Source organism: Dermacentor albipictus, chromosome 9, assembly GCF_038994185.2.
Source record: "Dermacentor albipictus isolate Rhodes 1998 colony chromosome 9, USDA_Dalb.pri_finalv2, whole genome shotgun sequence".
Classification (NCBI taxonomy): Eukaryota; Metazoa; Arthropoda; class Arachnida; order Ixodida; family Ixodidae; genus Dermacentor; species Dermacentor albipictus.
Window position 1 is genome coordinate 41,629,816 of NC_091829.1, and position 20,471 is coordinate 41,650,286.

General features: G+C 46.5%; 1 protein-coding gene and 1 pseudogene across 1 annotated transcript; one reads left to right on the forward strand and one right to left on the reverse strand.

Moving 5' to 3' along the window:
* Positions 1-1,385: 1,385 nt before the first annotated feature.
* On the forward strand, positions 1,386-19,208 carry LOC139049553 (uromodulin-like). The gene is made up of 7 exons (XM_070525096.1): positions 1,386-1,464; positions 3,651-3,693; positions 5,714-5,823; positions 8,207-8,227; positions 10,329-10,538; positions 14,507-14,671; positions 19,026-19,208. The coding sequence occupies exons 1-7, from the start codon at positions 1,455-1,457 to the stop codon at positions 19,118-19,120; spliced, it is 654 nt and encodes a 217-aa protein (XP_070381197.1). The 5' UTR covers positions 1,386-1,454; the 3' UTR covers positions 19,121-19,208.
* LOC139049772 (histone-lysine N-methyltransferase SETMAR-like) lies at positions 15,752-16,609 on the reverse strand (annotated as a pseudogene).
* Positions 19,209-20,471: the final 1,263 nt, after the last annotated feature.

Here is a 20,471-nt window from a genome sequence, read left to right on the forward strand (position 1 = left end):
AAAAAAGAGCGCCAGGTTTATAGCCTTATGTAACTCCGCAATAGGAATTGATGTGGCAATTTTGCAAGCAGCATGTGGTAGAACATTTCCACCGGGAAATGTGCTAAATTACATACGCGGCTTTTTGGGTGTAATATCTGCAACAGAGATAACAGGTGCGTCATTAACTCCTCTTTACGTAGCTGCGATATCCGTTTCGCTATGGAGAACTTACGGAGTCTCGGAATTGTGGAGAATGAACTTGGCGTTTCAATTCCGTGAAATTTAACTGCAACTTTTACTTGAAATCTTCGCAGACTTAAGTCAAACTTCTGCGGACGTCAGCAACTACATTTTCTTAATTTTTATCTCACTCTACTGCAGATTTCTTTCAGATATTGATTCGTTTGTTGCTTTGTAGATGCAATTTCGTGCTTCCAGTGTAAGCGTCTCCGCGTTTTGGTACAGGCCGACGATGAAAATGTCTGTACACTTAGGTTTAGATATTTTAGGGTGCCCGCTAAGCAAACCAAGGTGGCCAAAAATTATTGCATCTTTGGTATCGAGCAGTGGAAATGAAATTGCACATATATGTTTGTTTTCGTGGGCCTATTTCTTACAGCTCTTCAAGGAGTTGTCGTGCACAAACACGAATTCTAAAAGTAAGATTAAACATAACGCCCATGGAAAAAGCACAAATACATTTTTTTTTCTTTACGCAATTGCAAGTTCACTACACTTACAAAATAATAGCTCGAGCATCGCTAACCCTATACAAACAGAAGTAGTAAAATTAATATTTTCCTATGTGTATACAGGGACGGGACAAGTGGGAGATCGCGATGACACCACAGCTATCTACAATGCATCAATAATTATTATCAGCCCACAACATCCTAATGGGGCAGCATTACACCTACATTGCGGAAAACGCGACGAGAAGCATCACGTCAACAAGTGGCACATGGCGTGGCAAATTCTGAGAGACATCGTAATGGAGAGCTGCCATAACGATATATATGCATAGTTGTACCATGAGTACAGATCGGAAACGTGAAATCTTATGTTTTATGCTTTGCAACGAAATAGGAACCCTTTGCATATATGACATATATTAGCATATATATATTTGCTGTGCCCGTTTGCGTGTGCTGGTGAACAAAATTGTATAGGTTCCTCAGCATGAAAACCTTGCAAGTGAAGAAAAATTCGTCCTGGTCCAGATATGGAACCCCAACATGTTGATCTTTCATGATTGAAAAGATGTATAAAGCACCAAATTGGTGGGTGGACAACCCTTTTGGGTGCAAGTAAAGGTGGAATACGAATTGAGCACAAGGTGAGCTACCCACACGATCTTCTGGGCACAATAAGCGTAGGAAGGAAGAAGAAGATCGATCCTGCAACGCGGCAAAGAAGAGAAGAAGTAGAAGTGACACTTCAAAGGGCGCCGAGCTGTCGTGAGATCGATCATCATGGGCTACGGTCTGTACATATAATTTTTTGCCACGCATTGCCGCGAGCTGCTTGTGCTTCCAGACGATCGATGCCGTTTCTTCGATTCAGTGAACGCGACACGCTCGCAAGCTTCGTTATAACGAGCTCATAGGACGGTTAGGAGAGAGGTGTTACAACCGGCCCTTAAAGGGACACTAAAGGCAAATATCAAGTCAAGCTAAGGTGATAGATTAGTGCTCGAGAATCTCCGAGGCGTCAGTATTATCGCGAAGAGAGCCTTAATAATAGAGAAATCGAGGTAAATGTAGGGCATGATTAGAGACTCCCCCCGGGACATTCAAGTACTTGCCCGATGACGAAAGCAAGTGAAATAGAACTGGGCATGCCCAGTCCTATTTAATTTTTAGAAAGATGAACTCGTTGAAATTACCTTCCACAACGACGAGGGAAGTTGAAAGGTTTAGCGTTTCAATAGTTTCGTTATCGCGTAGTGCCTGCGCTGGTTTTGCTGGCTCGCGAAACTCGCACAAACTGCAAGTAGCAGAGAATTCAACTTCCATGTGATATCGCGGTATGCCTGAACTGTCTACGCCACCTAAGCAAAAAGCAGCTGCAGCGGCGAATCCACCGCTTTGTCTTGGCTCGGTATCGCCATCTGTCGGGCGCCGTTCTACTCACCGACGGCAGCAAAGGGTATGATGGCGTATGCAACGTCACCACTCCCCTGGTTGGGTGGCGGGAGATTTGAATTAAAAAAAAAGGTATTCGGAACCTTCAGTGCAAATTTCTCGTAAACTAAGTCTTTTCTCAGCACGAAACAAGCGTTGCGAGGTTTATGGAATGGTATTTAAACAGTACACGCCGATTTAGTATTTGCCTTTAGTGCCCCTTTAAGTTGCAACGCGCCCTCTAGCTCTCCGCAATGCATTTTCCGCGTTAAAAGGAACACAAAATAGAGATGTTACGATGGATTCGTATATTCTGGGGGCGCTCATTAAAGATCTCCTTGAACGCCTCCCTTGGTGTACGGAAAGGGACTTCATGACCGCTCTGTATCCCACTAGGTCCACTATCCCACCTCGCACCACTTCAGCAACCGTGCAAATCAACACGTAACTCAGAGACATATCATTACACATGAGCAGTTTAAGCAATAATTAAAAGTGACTCAGGGGAAGTCTTCATTGAACAGCCCTTCACTCCTGGAATATCAGAAACGTCAGTCTTAGCGTGAGCGGAAGCTGTACAAGTCCCAAAAGACGCGAGAACGAAAGATCAGCAGCTTGAAGTTTCTCGCGCTAGCTGTGCATGGTCATGCGATATGGATAGCGTCGACTCATGATTTATGGTCTATAGATAAACAAGTAATGCATCGCATTTCAACGAAGCCAGACACTCAGCCTGGTGTTCTCGACAAGATTCTCCGAACAAAAACGGCCCGAACGTAGCGGAAGTACACTGAAGTCAGTGACGTCATACGTACCTGCCAATGCTGCGATTCGGGCGCGAAATTGAAAAAAAAAATTAAATCTTTGTTGCCTTCATTTTGTCTGCTATAAGACATTATTTTTTTCCTTCGAGTAAATGCAAACCGTGTCGTGAAAAGGCTTCACCAGACTAAAAGTAAAACTCAGTGCTGCTGTTTCTGTCAAGGACTCTTGGACGAGCTTTTTCTTGGCGAGTACAGGATTTCTCAGTGCTTCATATCCCTGTTCGTAGTAGCAAGATATTAGAAAAGTAGTGTGCCCCGTGGCACTTCCAACGTTCAGGAAACAAGAAAACTTCTAGGCGCTATTGGGGTGTGGTGAAACGCGACGAATTAGGGTAAACGCCAGTCAAAACAAGACCATTGAGTCCAGTTGAATTTTTCAATGGGACTCAATTGGTTCCAATTGGTTCCAATTGGACATCACTTGAGGCCCAAGTTACAAATGGGAATCCTGAGAAGTCCAGTCGATTTCAACTGGACTGCACTGGAGCTTGGTGTGCCAGTTGGTTCCAAACGGTTCGACTCAATTGGAAGTCACTAGATGAGTAATCTCGTGAAACAATAAAACAGTTGACAATAATAACAGCATAATTGTGTGAGTTAATTTTCAAATAAAAGGTCTTTGTATTTTGGCGTCATCAATGGAGAGAAGTATTTAGCTTACTACAAGCTTAAAATTCGTGGCAGCTTTATGATCGCTATATAACCACTGAGTTACACGCAGGGGGCTACTCCGGAAGGCGCCACACCGGGTACGAAAGCTACAGGTAAGAATTAATTCTTGCATATCGAGTTTTATGTCAAGTTTTATCGATTTTATCGTTCGCACATATATCCGCGTTCACATGAGCGCGACAGTGGCGCAGCGCATCGCATTTCTAGCGCCTCGTGTGTAAGGCGATTTGCATTAGCCGCGATTATACATCAATGCGAAAGCATGGCGTGTCGCATTCTCTATATAGCGCATTGATGCAAACATACTAGGCGACCGCGTTCGCATATGGCGCGTGCACCTTCGTCCGAAACAAGCTGGGACGTCTTTCCGGCAATTTGCCTTCCGCCGGTGAGGAGAGGGAAGCGCGCGGCGGTAAAGCCCCTTAAAACTTCGTAAAGTAGCGACACTCTCCTCCTCCACTTTTCACTCCTCGTTTCTCCTCTCTTTCACGCTCCCTACTCGACCGTGGCGCCGCCTACACTGCTCGAGCATAGCAACGGAGCCAACATGCGCTCCTCGCCACTCCGTAGACGCTTCTCGAGCAAAAATGGCGCTGATGCACGGCGCGAGGGCCCACGTGATGCTATTAGGCCAATAGCGACGCGGCGGCAGCCGCCCCTCTCCCTCAATGCGACACGCCAGCGCTTACGTGCGCCGCGCGAGACGTGTCGAAGCCTATACCCTTTCCTCTCGCATCGATGCGATTAAGGCCAGGTATATTGAAAGTGGTGATCGCTCTAGTATTTTTGTTACGCAAACGTGACTTCCCCACTGCTCAGCTGCTTCAAATTTGCAATCAGAAAACGAGCATATGGCGAACAGGCAAAGCACATAATTCTCAGGAACGGCGCTCAGAAAAATTAATACCACAAAAATACATCAAAATGTGCATCGACACTAATGATAAAGAACTGCACAAAATATTTAGAAGTAAACGAAAAACAGAAAACGCTGCGGCGAAAACAAAAACATCATTAGTAATTCAGTAAAAACAGAACAAACCAATCGATGCCAATTTATACGTTTCTTTGATTATTCAAAGTTATGCAGAAGAAAAAAGCACCTTTAACTTTTTTTTTTAAAGTCGGTACACTAGTACTTTCTACAGCTATTTCCACAATCGATTGGTACTTATTACACAGGGTTGCGATTTGGTGATGTAAACATTGTTTTCCATAACTGGTTCTAGATCTAGTGGTGGACAATGCGACAACACGTAAATCACATGTTATAACCCTTGACAGATAAGTATTACTGAAAGTATCAAAACCCTGCTTGATTTTATAGAAAATGTACACTGCAAAACTCAAGTTGTAGGAATGAAAAAGCTTCCGAACATGACAAGTCTCGAAGACATCTGCTTCGACTGCTGGGCTTGCACACAATGCTCGAAGGGCTCTTTTTTGAAGTGAAAACAATTTAAAGGAATCAATTTTATTGCACGTACCCCATACTAGGTTACAGTATACAAAATGGGAACGAACTAGAGCAAAATATACTTGTTTCTTAACTTGTTGTGGAAGAAGATGCCTGATATGATAAATTACACAAATAGGCCTGGTCATGCATTTTCATTCTAATGTAATTCACATGATCTGTCCACCCTAGGTCGCTGCGGAAGCATACACCCAGAAGCCGCGGCAACTACGCACTTGCTCAATAAGCGTGTTACTCAATTGTAATTTCATATGATGACTTAATGATTTGTTTTTTAGATGAAAGAGCATAAACTTTTCTTTTTTTGACATTCAACTGAAGCTGGTTGTCAGAGAGCTAAATGAATAGCTGGTTCAGCCAGGAATTACACTGCTGCTGCAGTACTTAAATATCAGAACCAGATAAAAATGCATTTGTATCATCAGCATACAGCACAATGCTAATATTTAACGTAATGTTGACAATGGTCATTAATGTATACAGTAAAAGAAAGAGGTCCCAGAATCGAACCTTGCGAGACACTGAAATTCACCATACCAAAATTAGATTTCCCACCATGCATCTGTGCATGCCATCACCTCGGTGCGCAGCGCCTCCTAATATTTTCCCTTTCCATCGTCCACGTGGCCCTGCAGCCACAGGAAGAAAGGCCGCAAGGAGTTCGGGGCCTTCATCGCTGTCTTCCTGATGTGCGTGACATTTTGTGGATTGCTGATAGCCTTGCTCATGTTCCTTTTCCACAACAGTGAGTACATATATCATCCCCAAGGCCTTCAGAGCTCGTTGCATGCGGGACAACGGACTGTGCATGTGCACTCTAAACAGCGAACCTGCATGTTCTGAATGTTCTTCGAAAGGCTTTCATTAATCCGAGTAGCATTCGCACGAGCGAATCATGCGGGTGTGTGTACAGCTTGTACGCATTAGGCGTGATGTTATGCATTGCATAAAATATGACAGTCTCACACTTCTTTCTTTCTTGCACGCTCCTTTGTACGCAGCACATCATTATGAAAAAACATATGGCCGTATCTTATAATCCTGTGTGAACATATGCGGGTCCAGAATGAAAAACCGTAGCTTCCATATATCATACAGGGTATGTGTCATATGATCCCCACATTCCGTATATAACTATGTGGGCATCCCATATAAAACTTCGTATGTAATATCCAGTGTAAATATATATAATTATTGGATATGAGGTAGCCGGTGTTCCAGCGAACACTTTCAATTTTTTTTTAAAAGTTGCTTGCGGCAGATAGCACAATTCTAGTCCATGAAGTGATCTATTCGAAGAGGCCGAGATTACTTGGACAAAATAATGAAATGCACAATCTACTAATTAGCAAAAACTCACTAATTAAGTTCTCACCCAATTACCTTATGCCACATTTTGCAATCTACAAGTTCTAGCCCGGGAGTTCGCAAGCTCACCAAGTTATTAACTCGATCGCACATAAAGATTCGCAGTAATTAAGCGAGGTGTTTGTTTCTATTTGTTCGCCGTTTTGTTGAGGCGTGCTTGTACGCACGCGGCTCTATAGCAGTCTCCAAAACCTAATGATCAAAAATTCCAGAACGCGATAAATTCGGGACATGAGCGTTACAGCCATAGTGCAGGGACCAGAGGGGGTTATACGATATTTTCGTTCATCCCCCCAGCACGGCCCCTATAGCGGCTGAAATGTGACGCCGTTCCACACGGACAGCGATCCCCCAACGCTTCATCGCTCGTCTCTTCAAGAGTGTAACCTCAAACAACGTTTCTGAGCACTCATTCGGCCTGTCGAAGCGCTACGAACCATTATTACAGGGCACATCGTTCCAGAGAGTAACGGCGTAAAAACAGGACGTACAAAGGAACAAGCGACGAGGACGAGATGGAAAAAAAATTGGAGGACGCTTAAGCTTCGCCTTCAAGAGTGGGACGCGACAGCGTTCCCGTCGACCCGCCAAGGGGTATAAGACAATGCGCTACGGCACAGCAATCACTTACGATGCGCCCCGCATCGGACTTAGCGCCCACCTATCACGCGGTGAACGTCGAGCAACGCAGCGTTCGGCGCGACAACGAAACGTGCGCCTGAGCGAACGAAACGAACCAAAGAACTCGGTGTCTCGGAGGGGAAACGATCTTTGCCAGCGAAACGTCGTGATCGGCACGGGCAGAGAGATAGATAGTAATCTAAACCGGGAGCCCGGCGAAGCGTCGTCAGGGGAGAGGGAGTCCCGCGACGCGCCTGGCAGCGGTCCCAATGCGCGCGCGGCGCGCCTCCTGTCGGGGCAGCGCCGTACATTGAGAGGAGGGGGTCTTCTGTGTTTGCCGCAAGATGGCTCTGCGTGTGCGGAAAGCGCAAAAGAAATGCAGCGGAAACGCACTTCGCAACTCGCGTAATTGTGACTTCTGTACGTTACATGTTCATAATTACCGATATACACCGCAGTATAACTTTCCACGGCTGGTTTCGAAGGCAACACCGCATTCACTAGAGGCGCGTTTGCACCGCTTGGAAGCATCGAACTCGTGGCTGAGTGGTAGCGTCTCCGTCTCACACTCCGGAGACCTGGGTTCGATTCCCGCCGGGCCAATCTTGGAAGTTGCTTTTTATTTATGAAGCGCCTGCCGTGATTTATCGCTCACGGTCAACGCCGCCGACGCCGACACCCGACGCCGACGACACCGGCTTTTCTGCGACACGAGCTCCTTAACGCTATCGCGTTAATATACAAGCTATAGTCCAACCCACCACGCCTCATAGTCCTTCGTAGACCCACGGTAGTGTTTTCGGTCTCGTCAAGTTTGGAACAATCTCTGGCTCACGCGCGGGGGAGAAAGAGGCGACAAAGCGTCGGACAAAGGTGCGAGCTTGAGCGCATCAGAGTAAACGGGAGTACGAAAGTACTCCCGGGGAGTTACGGGAGTACGGGAGCTTTCGTACTCACCGGGATTACGAAAGCTCCCGAAAAGGGGAACGGTTGGAGCAGTTCGCGAATGCCGGAGTTGTACAGCGTGTTCAGCAAGGCTATACAGTCTACAATAATGAACTACAAATTATTGTTTTTTTTTCTTTTTTCCTCATGCTTAGGCTCTCTTCTCTTTCTCTTTTTCCTTCCTTTTTTTTTAGTGGTCAGAGAAGAGCACATACGTAAGTATACACACTCCAGCGCTGTACGGAACTGAGCATATTTGAGCTACACGCGAGACTTTACCTGGCGACTACAGCGCTACATAAACTGCTATACCTCCCTGGGAACGATCGCACACTGCGACTCCTACTATAGCGACCTCCTCCTAGATGTGATCAAGATGTGGCTAATAACCAGAGCCACCTTTGAAGTGTGCGCGCGTAATATATACCGTGTATCCCGGCTAAGGTTAGCCAGGCTGTTCAACAACAAAAAAAGTGTATATATATATATATATTTGAAGAGGTTGTATAACGTTAGCTGGGGCACCCCATATGTATACGCCATCTACATACCGCTAGCAGTCGAGGTATGTTGTTGGATTGACCACACTTCAGCGGCTACGGCAATGTGAAAGATGCAAAAAAGGGTAAGGCGCGCAGACACGGACACAAGAGAAGTGGAAACGACTTGCCCTTTTTTTGCATTATGAATACTTACCAACTAACTCAGCTTTCTGTCGTGAAGGTCTAACCGGTTGTAGGCGCGATGTTTTCGCGAATCTTACCCATCGCATAAGGCGGAAGGGGGGAGGGAATGGCGTTCGGGTGGCACATGCGCATGTTTTCTTCTTTCTTTTCTTTAAATCAGTTGTGTACTTTCTTGCGTGTTTCAGTAAACGCTCGGTTGCAGTCGGCGCAGACGTCCTCATTTACCATGTCCTTCGTCTTACGCGTGCGTTCCAGAACGAATAACTCTAAACAGCGCCGTGCCGTTCACACCCACGCATGCATAGGGAAAGAGAGAGGGAAGAAGGAAAGGCAGGGAGGTTAACCAGACTGAGTCCAGTTTGCTACCCTACACGTGGGGAGGGGAATGGGGAGTGAAAGAGAGAGAGAACTTAGGTGTAGGATGTCTATAGTCGGGCACTCAAGGTCACCCGTTGAGGAATGGGAAGCGCCATTATTAAGCAGGTTATTATTAAAGCGCGCCATGCTCCGCGCCGGAGGTCTGTCGAAACTTTTTTGGCGAAGCTATCTGCGACGCTTTTGAGGAGCTGCAGGATTAGCTCCACGGCATAGTTCTCGTTTGCCACGCGACATACAGCAGTACCCGCCACTTGGTAAAACACGACGCTGTGTGCAGATACTGAATCTGTAGTAAAGCTCCCGGATATACTTGCTACTGCATTTCTTATGTTCACCAGCGTAATGGTGACTTATCGTACACGGACATATCTTATGACTTATCGTACACGTACACGGACATTGATGCAGTTAGCATTCTCTGGGAACTTCACCCCGGTTTGCAATATGTATCTAAACTCTTTCCCATAGCAACCCACGTTGTCTGCTAGCTTGGGCAACTATAGTGTGTGCTGGCAGTTGTCTTGCCAAGCAGACAGCATGGGTCTCTAGGTGTCTACCACTGACTACGTGCCCTAGCAGACATTATTTCAGATGTGATATTGGCATGGGCTCATTCTTCGTCAATCCTCTAGAATGGATGTGCCGGGGTGACACAAAGGGGCGTGTATGCCTCAAATATATTAAAAGCATTAGCGCCCCATCAGCAACAGACATCACCCCGTCGATTGCGGCCGCTTAATGGATGGCCATAGCAACGAACTTGAAGCCATGATAAAGGGCAACGTGGAGGTTTGCCACGGAGTTTCAACTAAGGTGCAGCGATTACAAGATGTATGCTGTGTCTCGGCATCATTCGGCATTGTGGATGGCAGCGAGATTTCCACTTTTTGTGCCTGCTGGCTCTGCGCCCATAAGGTTTCGTGACTCGCGGATGGAGTGCGCATATAGCGCGAGAATGCAATAACTATAGTAAACATAACATACAGAACATATCTCCCCTCCATCGTAAATTACGCACCCATTATAGGAAATCTCGTCAATCGCATTAACGTCGCCAATCATCTCCTGTATGGATGGATGCGCAGGCAACTTTTTTTTTTCTTTTTTGTTCCTTCTTGCCTTTGTGCCCGCCTTTCAGTAACATGTATGAATCCCTAGCCACTTGGTTTTCAGTCGTTCTAGGTTTCTCCCCATAGAAAGCTATTCGATGCATAGTAAGAGTAGGCAAAGATGGACGTTGCAACGCGCGCAGAGAACATGCGCTGCGCGAAGCCCATCATGGTGAAGCTGACGACGGGCATCCGGTGGACGAAGACCATGATGGTCTCCAACGACAACGGCAGCTGCGACAACGAGCTGCAGCAGGCGTGGTACCGCTTCGAGACGCCCTACGGGAACCGAATGCCCGAGACGCCGACATCGCCCGGCATGTGTAACACCATGGTGCCCTTCTGGTTCTACGGTAACTCACGCCCGTTGGCCGATTCTCTCGCTTTACCGTTCGTTATATTGAGCAAGAACTCGCTATAACGAAATAACGATTATAACCAAGTTGTAAACGAATGTGGCAGTGCGTAAATAGCGCGGACGCGCTCGTGCAGAGTATACGAACTCGACACGGTGTCGAAGCGAAAAATTTTCGGGCTCGGCTCGGGTCCAGTCTTCCGCATATCTTTCGGTTCGGTTCAGGTTCCGTTCTGGAGCAAAAACGTAACGATTTGCGCCAGTTTGAACCAGTTTAAGGGTTCCAGATCGCTCGCAACTCAAAAGAATTAAAAGCACAAAACGTTTTCGAGCATCAATCACAAATATACTTAAGCGAAAGATAGTTTATTTCTACGATCACGCGACCCGGACAGAAGGATGAGGCCTGTCTGAAAAGTTCATTCAGTGAGTAAGCAAACAAATTATTAAGCATGGTGTCACGCGCGCACAGGCAAACACGAGCAGACCTCACTCGGTGACAGTGAACCCTCGCTGTCACAGCGCTGGCGTGACGTGAAGAGCGCCGGCAGCGTGGAGCGAATACTTCCGCAGCCTGTCGCTCTCACTCGTTTCCAAAAGTTTAGACTACGCGACATCCAGTACATGCAGCAGCCAGCCATCGCGACTCGCCCAGACTTTGCACCCACCGGAGGCTGCCTCCGATATACCGTATTTACTCGATTCTAGGCACCCCCTTTTTTTCACGATCGCGATGCCCAAAGTGAGGGGGGTGCTTAGATTCGAAAAATCTAGAATGACCACCCCCGCCTTCTTTTCGCTACGACATCACGACGAGAAGGGTGCGATAATAACATCTTATTTTGCAAACATTCAAACAAAAAATCGGTGGACACAGCGAACCCACCGCTTGTGTCGGATGCTCAGTTACTATCACTGCCACTCGAGTTCGTCGCACCGCTTGAACCGCCGCTCTCGGTATCCCACAGCAGGTCGTCTTCCGTTCCGTCGAAGTGGTTTGTGATCGAGCAGTTCTTAAATGATTTGACCACGAAGTCCACTTGGACCCGCTTCCACGCGTCCGAAATCCACTTTGCGATGGTTGATGGGGACGCTTTCTGTCGCTTTCGCCATACATCCGCGCAGTCCGGCTGTACGCGTACTCTCGCCGCGGACGCCGTTCCACCTCGGCACTCCGACGGCTCCGGCTCGATGACAGTGTGAGCAAGCGCGCTTGGCGGCCTTGGCTACGCGCGCTTCCTAACAAATAGGGGGGTGCTTAGATTCGCATTCAAAATTTTTTCCCGATCTTTTCGCGAAAATAGAGAGGGGGGGGGGGGGTGCTTAGAATCGGGGGCTGCTTAGAATCGCGAAAATACGGTAGGGCGTGAGCGGCGTACGCGCTCAGCCCCGCGAACAGCTACGCACTGCCCCACGGCTGCGCTGCACTCGCAGACAGCTTTCCGCGGCAGTGAAGGGAAAAGCTATGGAGGGCGGAGCTTGAGCACATGTGTTACCGCGCCAAGTAGTCCGGCAGCGTTTGGCGGCGCTTTTGGTTTCTCGCAACAGACGCTGGAATGCACGCAGCTCCCACGTGCGACCATTTCGCGTTTTTCCATACGCGGAAGGGAGCGGCCGTAAAAAAAAATTCAGGGGGCTCTTAGTTATCCCTATGTGGAGGAATGCGAAAGCATTGCGACCACCGCGCGATGCTTAGATGCCGCAACGCAAGGTCGTGCATTCGATTCCCACCAAAGGTCGAGGGCTCGACTCCCCAACAAATGTCGTGGGCTCGAGTGCCTTAACTGTACCTTAATTCACTGTCTTAACTTCGCCCTAAGTAGCACCAAATATGGCGGGCTCGGGTGCCTTAATTACCTATAAGTTAACGGCGCCTTAATTAACTTTGCCTTAACAATAAAGGTAGTGGGTTCGACTCCCACTAAAGGTTGTGGGTTCAAGTGCCCTAATTAACTATATCTTGATTAACTGCGCCTTAATTAACTATGCCTTAACGCCAAAGATTGTGAGTTCGACTCCCACCAATGAACGCAGGTTAGATTCCCGCCAAAGATCAGGGTTCTATTATTTTTTTGACTATCGGTGGTCACGCCAACGCAGACAACTACGCCAAATTTTACGCCTCATGGGCCATAAATACTCTCACATTATTATAAGACGCCAACAAACACTGACACCAAGGACAACATAGGAGAAAATACTTGTGCGTCATAAATGAAATAAAGAAACGATAAAAAATGTTAGCCAGCGCCACCACACACAGACCTTGGCGGCGGATGTGGAACATCCTTTCCGCCGCAGGCGTCACGAGAACGTGATCTTTTTTGGATGAAGGCAACCGGTCAATAAGTGTTAGCCAGCACCACCACTCACAGACCTTGGCGGCGGATGTGGAACATCCTTTCTGCCGCAGGCGCCCCAAGAAGGTGTTCTTTTTGGGTAAAGGCAACCGGTCAATACCAGTGCCAGTGCTTGTTGTCTTCTTACGATGTGACTAATAAAAATTGGGCCCCTCGGTTAACCCCCTTTCTTCTCGTTCTCGCATTATTATGTCACCTTTAACACTGAGTGGTGTGTTTATCTCATTTAGCTGTTGTAAATAGGATGCTTATGTTTTCTTTTCATCAGCTTAAACTAACGTGGATGAAAGTGCGGGACTTTTTTTTTTTTTTTTCAAGAGCACTCTCGCTTGTGTGCATTTTGCCGCCGTAGCTTTCCCTTAATGGCCACAGAAAGCTTTCCATGAGTATAGCACAGGAGACGCACGCTCAGCTCAGTAATTTGCAATGTTAAGACATTTAATCGTTAAAATAGTACAAATGTAGATGATTGATAACATTATAAGCGATAAGAAGTAATGGAAAAAAAATTGATCAGAGAGAAAACTGTTCTAGTCGGGCTGCCTTGAAAGCTTACTTTCCCGCGCTGCGGCTTTAAGTGCAGAGAAGCCTGCTGTGGGGCTACTGAGTATAAGAATGAGAATGAGTGATTGGTACATACGATAATATCATTATAATAAAAAACGTGATTGGTGGCGTTAAAGAAACTCGTGATATCTCCGTCACCAGAAAAAAACATATAAATAAGGGAAAATACGACTGTGGTGAAACCAGTTGTGACGGCGTTCCGGCTCAGTTGACACGATCGCTCCAAAGAGGTCATACAGCTTCCTTGCAACTCATATACACACCGTTCAGCTCACGGATTTCATTTCTTTGCCACCGAAAAAGTAGATATACTTGATGAGTAGATATATAGATGTAGATATATAAGGTATAAGTAGATATATAAGATGAGTAGACATACATAAGCGGGGAAAATCAAATGAGCAAAAGCGAAGTAACAGCCGAGCCAAAGAATGCTTACGCATTGGTAGACAATTCTCAAAATTTATGTAGCATTTCTTTTATAACAAATTAATTCGGCATATCTTTATTTTCAAAGCTACCTTTAGATAAGTCAGTTGCCGCAGACAGTATCAGTGCTTTACAATCCGTGTTTTGTCTCGCACCAAAATGAAAGAAAGAAAGAAAGAAAGAAAGAGAGAAAGAAAGAGAGAGAGAGGAAGAAAGAAAGAAAGAAAGAAAGAAAGAAAGAAAGAAAGAAAGAAAGAAGAAAGAAAGAAAGAAAGAAAGAAAGAAAGAAAGAAAGAAAGAAAGAAAGAAAGAAAGAAAGAAAGAAAGAAAGAAAGAAAGAAAGAAAGAAAGAAAGAAAGAAAGAAAGAAAGAAAGAAACGCCAGCACTCGTTTTCATATCAGGGTGGACTGCTTAACGTTGGCAGGTAACGGCGTGTCCAGCAAACGTCAACGTGCGCTACGCGCCGAAAGAGTGCAAAGCCTTACTTACTTACTCAAGTTTACTCAACTTACTCAAAGTCTGTTTGCGCAGTTATAAAACTGTTTGCCAATATGCACCAACTCGCACGCCGAGAAGTTCTTCTAAAGCTACAAATCCTCGCACGTGCAGGGCGACATCCCTCCTACCCGAGCATGCCGATGCCCGCGGTGGCTTGCGGCGCTGACGAGACCAACGCGTGCAGCTACCACGCCAACATCCGGGTACAGCACTGCGGCACCTACATGGCCTACTACCTGCAGCCGCTGCCCAGGTGCTTCATGGCCTACTGCATCGGTGAGCTGACCAGAGTGCCCGATGCGCTATGCCGGCTGTTTAGTAGCCGACTTGTTCCCTAAACAGTGGCCCTTACCCGCTAACAGGAGATTGGTCAAAGGAGGAGCGAATATGAAACTTAAGTGAAAAGGCGAGCCAAGGTGAAAATTCCACAAATATCGGAGTAGGCGTATGATTTAAAATTAAAATTATTTCTAATACGATCGGCAATTTTGTAAGTAACCTCGTCATGAAATCAAGGGAATGAACTTACTTACTTTGTATCACAGAGGTATACTCGCAAAGGGCCATGCAGACGTTCCTGTGGTTAAAGCCCATGCAAGGGCGCCGAAGGATAGAACATTGTTTTCTTTGTTTGTTTGTTGCTGTTGCAAATAGCTCTGGCTTTTGTTTTTGAATGTGTCCGATACTTCTGGTAAAGTATAGTGAAATCACTGAACCCGGAAGACCTGAAAAAAAACTGAGAGCATCGCATTACAAACAGCACGGATAGAGCCGAGTACACAACCTTAAAGCAAGACCATCCGGCTCGGTTACCGTACGGATGGCTAAATCTACAACGTGCGAGCGACTTCTAAATGACTGAAGTGCTATACTGCAGTTATCTATCTTCCAAATTTTCTTGTACTGTTTGACACTCACATTTTTTAATGAAGTTTACACGTTTATGCATAGTTTGTTTCATTTGCTACAAATCGGCGACTATCTCCCCCGTTTTGGTCATTGCGAGCACGAAAGAAGGAACTGGTTAAATTCGCAAAATTGCAGTAATACAGTAAATGCTTCTACATAAGTGATATACGAGGTCTGTTAGAAAAGTATCCGACCTTTGGACGAAAAAAAAAAGCTGGCATAACTGGAGCGTTGGAAACCGGATCACCCTCAAAGTAGTCGCCTTGGGACTCGACACACTTCTCCCAGCGGTGCTGCCATTTTTGGAAGCACTCCGAGAAGGCCTCTTTCGGAACGGAGTTTAACTCAGCTGTCGTTGCAGCTATAATGTCCTCGCTTGTTTGAAATCGCGCTCCTTTCAATGGCCCCTTGATTTTGGGAAACAGCCAGAAGTCGCAGGGGGCCATATCAGGAGAGTAAGGAACCTGTTGAACTACAGGAGTCTGGTTTTTCGCCAAAAAAGTCCGAGTCAAGTGCGAGGAATGAGCGGGATTGTGCAGGAGCATTGTCGTGATGGATGCGCCAATTTCCTGTTGACCACAACTCCGGTCTCTGGCGCCGCACAGCATCACTTAGGCGACGGAGGACATCCCTGTAGTGCACTTTGGTGATTGTCTGACCCTGTGGTGCGTACTCGTGGTGTACCACACCGCGGGAGTCAGAGAAAGCAGTCAGCATCACTCTGACGTTGCTGCGCGCTTGGCGGGCCTTCTTTGGTCTTGGTGACGTGGAATGCTTCCACTGTGACGACTGGGATTTGGTTTCCGGATCGTATCCGTACACCCAAGACTCGTCACCAGTGATTATGGTGTTCATGAAGCCGGGGTCACTGTTTGTGGAATCCAGCATGTCCTGTGAGACTTCAACACGAAGTTGCTTTTGCTCCACCGTGAGCAGCTTCGGCACGAATTTCGCCGCAACTCTCTTCATGGCCGAATCATCGGTCATAATGGAATGCGCAGAAAAAGTGCTGATGTCCACCTCTCCCGCAATTTCTCAGCTAGTCGCATGGCGGTCCCGCATCACCATAGCGTTCACTTCGGCAATGACCTGGTCATTTCGGCAGGTCGATGGCCGAGCGAAGCATGGCTCGCTCTCCACCGATGTGCGGCCTTCCTTAAACCGGTTGTACCACTCCTTAATCTGTGTGCTGCTCATACCATCGTCGCCGAAACCCGTCTGAATCTTCCGAATGGTTTCCACTTGGCTGTTGCCCAGTTTATGGCGAAATTTGATGCAGCAGCGCTGCTCCATTCGCTCCGCCATTTTCCTTGCAATAAAACAACCGACGAGAGCACTGCGCATTACCTTACTCAAACGCTGCGTCTCAGCGACTGACGCTATCGGCAGGCGGGAAAAAAACTCACGCATGCGCACGTAGGTTCAAGGTCGGCTGATGCAAGCGCGCTTGTTTCATATCCATCAGGTGTTCGCCAAAGAAAGGTCGGATACTTTTCTAACAGACCTCGTATTAACGCTAACGACCACCAAAGAAACGATGAAGGGAACGTTACATCGATAACGTACAGGCACACAAATACAGCAACATGAGCTTAGTGTTCCAATCGCGAGTATGCACAAATAGCTTATTGTTCTAATTTAGCTATTAAATGAACGAGTGCGATTCGATCAGCGGGTCACGTAATCTTCAGAAGAGCTGACCGGTGATCTATTCGATTAACGAAATAAGGACTTCGGAAACAACTTGAGGTGTCAACGGCGGCAGGGATTTTGACAATATGGTGAAACTGGGGAACTTCGCGGATACATAGTAAAATAAATCCTTCTTACGCATTGTGAATGTGAAAGCTCAATGCCCAATGGAACGCCGCTGAGCGATCCTTCGAGTTTTGCACCGCGAGTAATACATCATAGCGGCATGTGCTGCTTGAGCAAGCAAGCAGCAGCAGAACAGCTAAACCCATCATATATATATATATATATATATATATATATATATATATATATATATATATATATATATATATATATATATATATATATATATATATATATATATATATATATATATATCATATGAAGCCAACAAACACTGACACCAAGGACAACATAGGGGAAATTACTTGTGCTTAAGATATGACACAAAGAAACGATAAATTAATGAACATTGAAGTGGATGAAAAAACAACTTACCGCAGGTGGGAACGGAACCCACAACCTTCGCATTTCGCTAACGAGGGTCTCAAATCCGGCAACATTGATGCCTTCAGGTAGCATATGTGGGTTTATTGACCGGTTGCCTTCACCCAAAAAGATCACGTTCTCGTGACGCCTGCGGCAAAAAGGACGTTCCACGTCCGCCGCCAAGGTCTGTGAGTGGTGGCGCTGGCTAACACTCCCAGGGTTCTTTCTACGAGGACACATAAATACCCAAGAAAGTGGATGGGAAAACAGCGCCGCGGTAGCTCAACTGATAGAGCATCGCACGCGAAATGCGAAGATTGTGGGTCCGTTTCCCACCTGCGGCAAGTTGTTTTTTCATCCACTTCAATTTTCATTAATTTATCATTTCTTTGTTTCATATATTAAGCACAAGTAATTTCTCCTATGTTGTCCTTGGTGTTAGTGCTTGTTGGCGTCTTATGATATGACTAATAAAAATCGGGCCCCTCGGTTTTAACCCCCTTTCTTCTAGTTTATATATACATATATGGCCTGCGCGCCGGCTTCCGAAAGCTAGACGGCGGCACCCGCACGCGCGCGTGCTCCGTCGAGGCGCGCTGATGACGTGGCGTCGCGGCGATGCCCTCTCCCCTCAAGCAATACCTGGCGCGCTAGCGAAGCAGCAGGTGTTCCGTTTCACCCGCTCTGCTCCGTCGAGGCGCGCTCGTGACGTGGCGTCGCAGCCAATGGGAATTTAGGTGCCATTTCGCGCCTACAGACACCGGCTTTTTCACTCAATAGGTCATTTGATGCTTTCGAATCAATAATTTCCACCCTTAAACGTGACGAAGGGTGTAACTTGGTCAGTGACTCAGATCATTACACACAAAAAGGGTGTAAGGGTGTGAGCTATAGACACATTTATAACGTTAATCACTTTTAAGGTCCAAATTATTTTACAGTGAAGGCGCTTAGTTCGGGGCACGCCGAACAGGGGGCAGTAAGTCGCACTGAATCTCAAAGAAAGGTTTTAGTTCCGCAGTGGACTTAAATGTAGGCTGATTATGGTGACGGTTATTGTCAGCAGGTTTTTTTTTTATATAGTGAAGGCGCTTAGTTCGGGGCACGCCGAACAGGGGACAGTAAGTCGCAATGAATCTCAAAGAAAGGTTTTAGTTCCGCAGTGGACTTAAACGTAAGGCTGATTATGATGACGGTTATTGTCAGCAGGTTTTTTTTTTTTTTTAGAATGAAGGCGCTTAGTTCGGGGCACGCCGAACAGGGGGCTGTATGTCGCAATGAATCTCAAAGAAAGGTCTTAGTTCCGCAGTGGACTTAAATGCAGGCTGATTATAATGGCGGTTATTGTCAGCAGGAGGTGTTTTTTTTTTTACAGTGAAGGCGTTTAGTTCGGGGCACGCCGAACAGGGGGCAGTAAGTCGCAATGAATCTCAAAGAAAGGTCTTAGTTCCGCAGTGGACTTAAATGTAGGCTGATTGTGACGACGGTTATTGTCAGCAGCTGTTTCATGTGACGACGGTCATGACGCATTGCGCAGGGGAGCACGGCGCACGCAAGAAACGCAAGAACGGCACCGGCTACTTGATGCACTGGAACCTCACGACCGAGATGAGCACGGGCGACGACACGTGACCTGGCGGCACCTGCGCGACCGACGTCACCCATACTGGGCATGCGCAGTACCCGATTTTAATAATACGGGCCCAACCAAAATTCTCCCCTCGTGTGTACTGTCTACCTCCTGCGTGGCACAAACTTCCGCGAATCCAGGTGCATGCTCGAAATGCGACGTCGTTCGAGCGACCTTTACGCGGCAAAATAAATAGGACCCTAGCTGGTCGCACATGTGTCACTGCCGCTAGCTGTAAATGAATTTTGGTATTCTATAGACATTGATAGAATTCTATAGACATTCCATTGAATTTTTTTATACGTTTCGTACATGGAAGTTAAAAGCGGTACATGGCCCTACGCAGTTATTCGGCCACTGCTTGTACGCTCTACACTAAGAGAGACGCTGTCAACTCTGTTTCGATGAATAATGGTCTGCATTTATATAAGCGTGACCTCCGAGATCGAGTGCCACGCTGGCTCGTCGTTAAATCTCGGAGGCCACGATTTTGCCCCTTCTGCTAGAAAGGGATTACGTTCACTGCAGTTATAAGAGTGAGTCGCGTTCCATCGGAGAGCAGTACTACAACGAATGGAGCAAAGGCACTGGAGACGTTAACTACAGCGAAATATACGGGACACGCGAGTGCCTGCAAAGAGAGTCGCAGCACTCCCTTTATTTTTATCGTGTACAACGAACAAGTCGCTTATAAGTCTGTCGACCAGAGACAGACTGAAGTAAGCGGATTTTTGAACGGTGCTTATTGTCAAAGGAAGGCCTATACGTTTTCCATAGAGAGAAAAGTACAAGCCCATAGGAAGACGAAGGCTTTTGGAGAAAGTCCGCGATTTGTCGATATATATATGTATATATATTACACGGACATACAGCCGGGAAGCCAAGCGCGTGTGGTTACATCATCTGAAATCTTTCCTATTCACATGACAAGATTGAAAACGATTGGTCGATTCGATTTGTCTACTCTATTCGCCTTGTATTTAGTGAGTTGTCTCTTTTCTGCAGCTTTCTTTTTTGCGTGTAGATAATGTCGGGGCTGCACTCCTTGTTAGCTTTGACAGACCCGATACGTTCTGTATGACACTGCAAGGTGGCAATAAAGTATTATTATTATTATTATTATTAGTAGTAGTAGTAGTAGTAGTAGTAGTAGTAGTAGTAGTAGTAGTAGTAGTAGTAGTAGTAGTAGTAGTAGTAGTATTTAATATCATTATTAATACAAATGACAACACTAGTTCACCGGGCATGCTTAACGTTTCTTGAATGCCGGTGCAGCAGCTGTTCTACGGCTCCAACCCGGCAAACCAAGTGCGTACCAATGACAAATGGTCCCCGCACGAAAGTAAAGTGGTA

What these genes read in the sequence shown, in the direction of transcription:
- LOC139049553 (XM_070525096.1), top strand. An exon ending in CATGTTCCTTTTCCACAACA is followed by an intron (nt 5,824 to 8,206) that starts GTGAGTACATAT and finishes CTTTTTTTTTAG; the next exon opens with TGGTCAGAGAAGAGCACATA. An exon ending in GGTGCCCTTCTGGTTCTACG is followed by an intron (nt 10,539 to 14,506) that starts GTAACTCACGCC and finishes TCGCACGTGCAG; the next exon opens with GGCGACATCCCTCCTACCCG.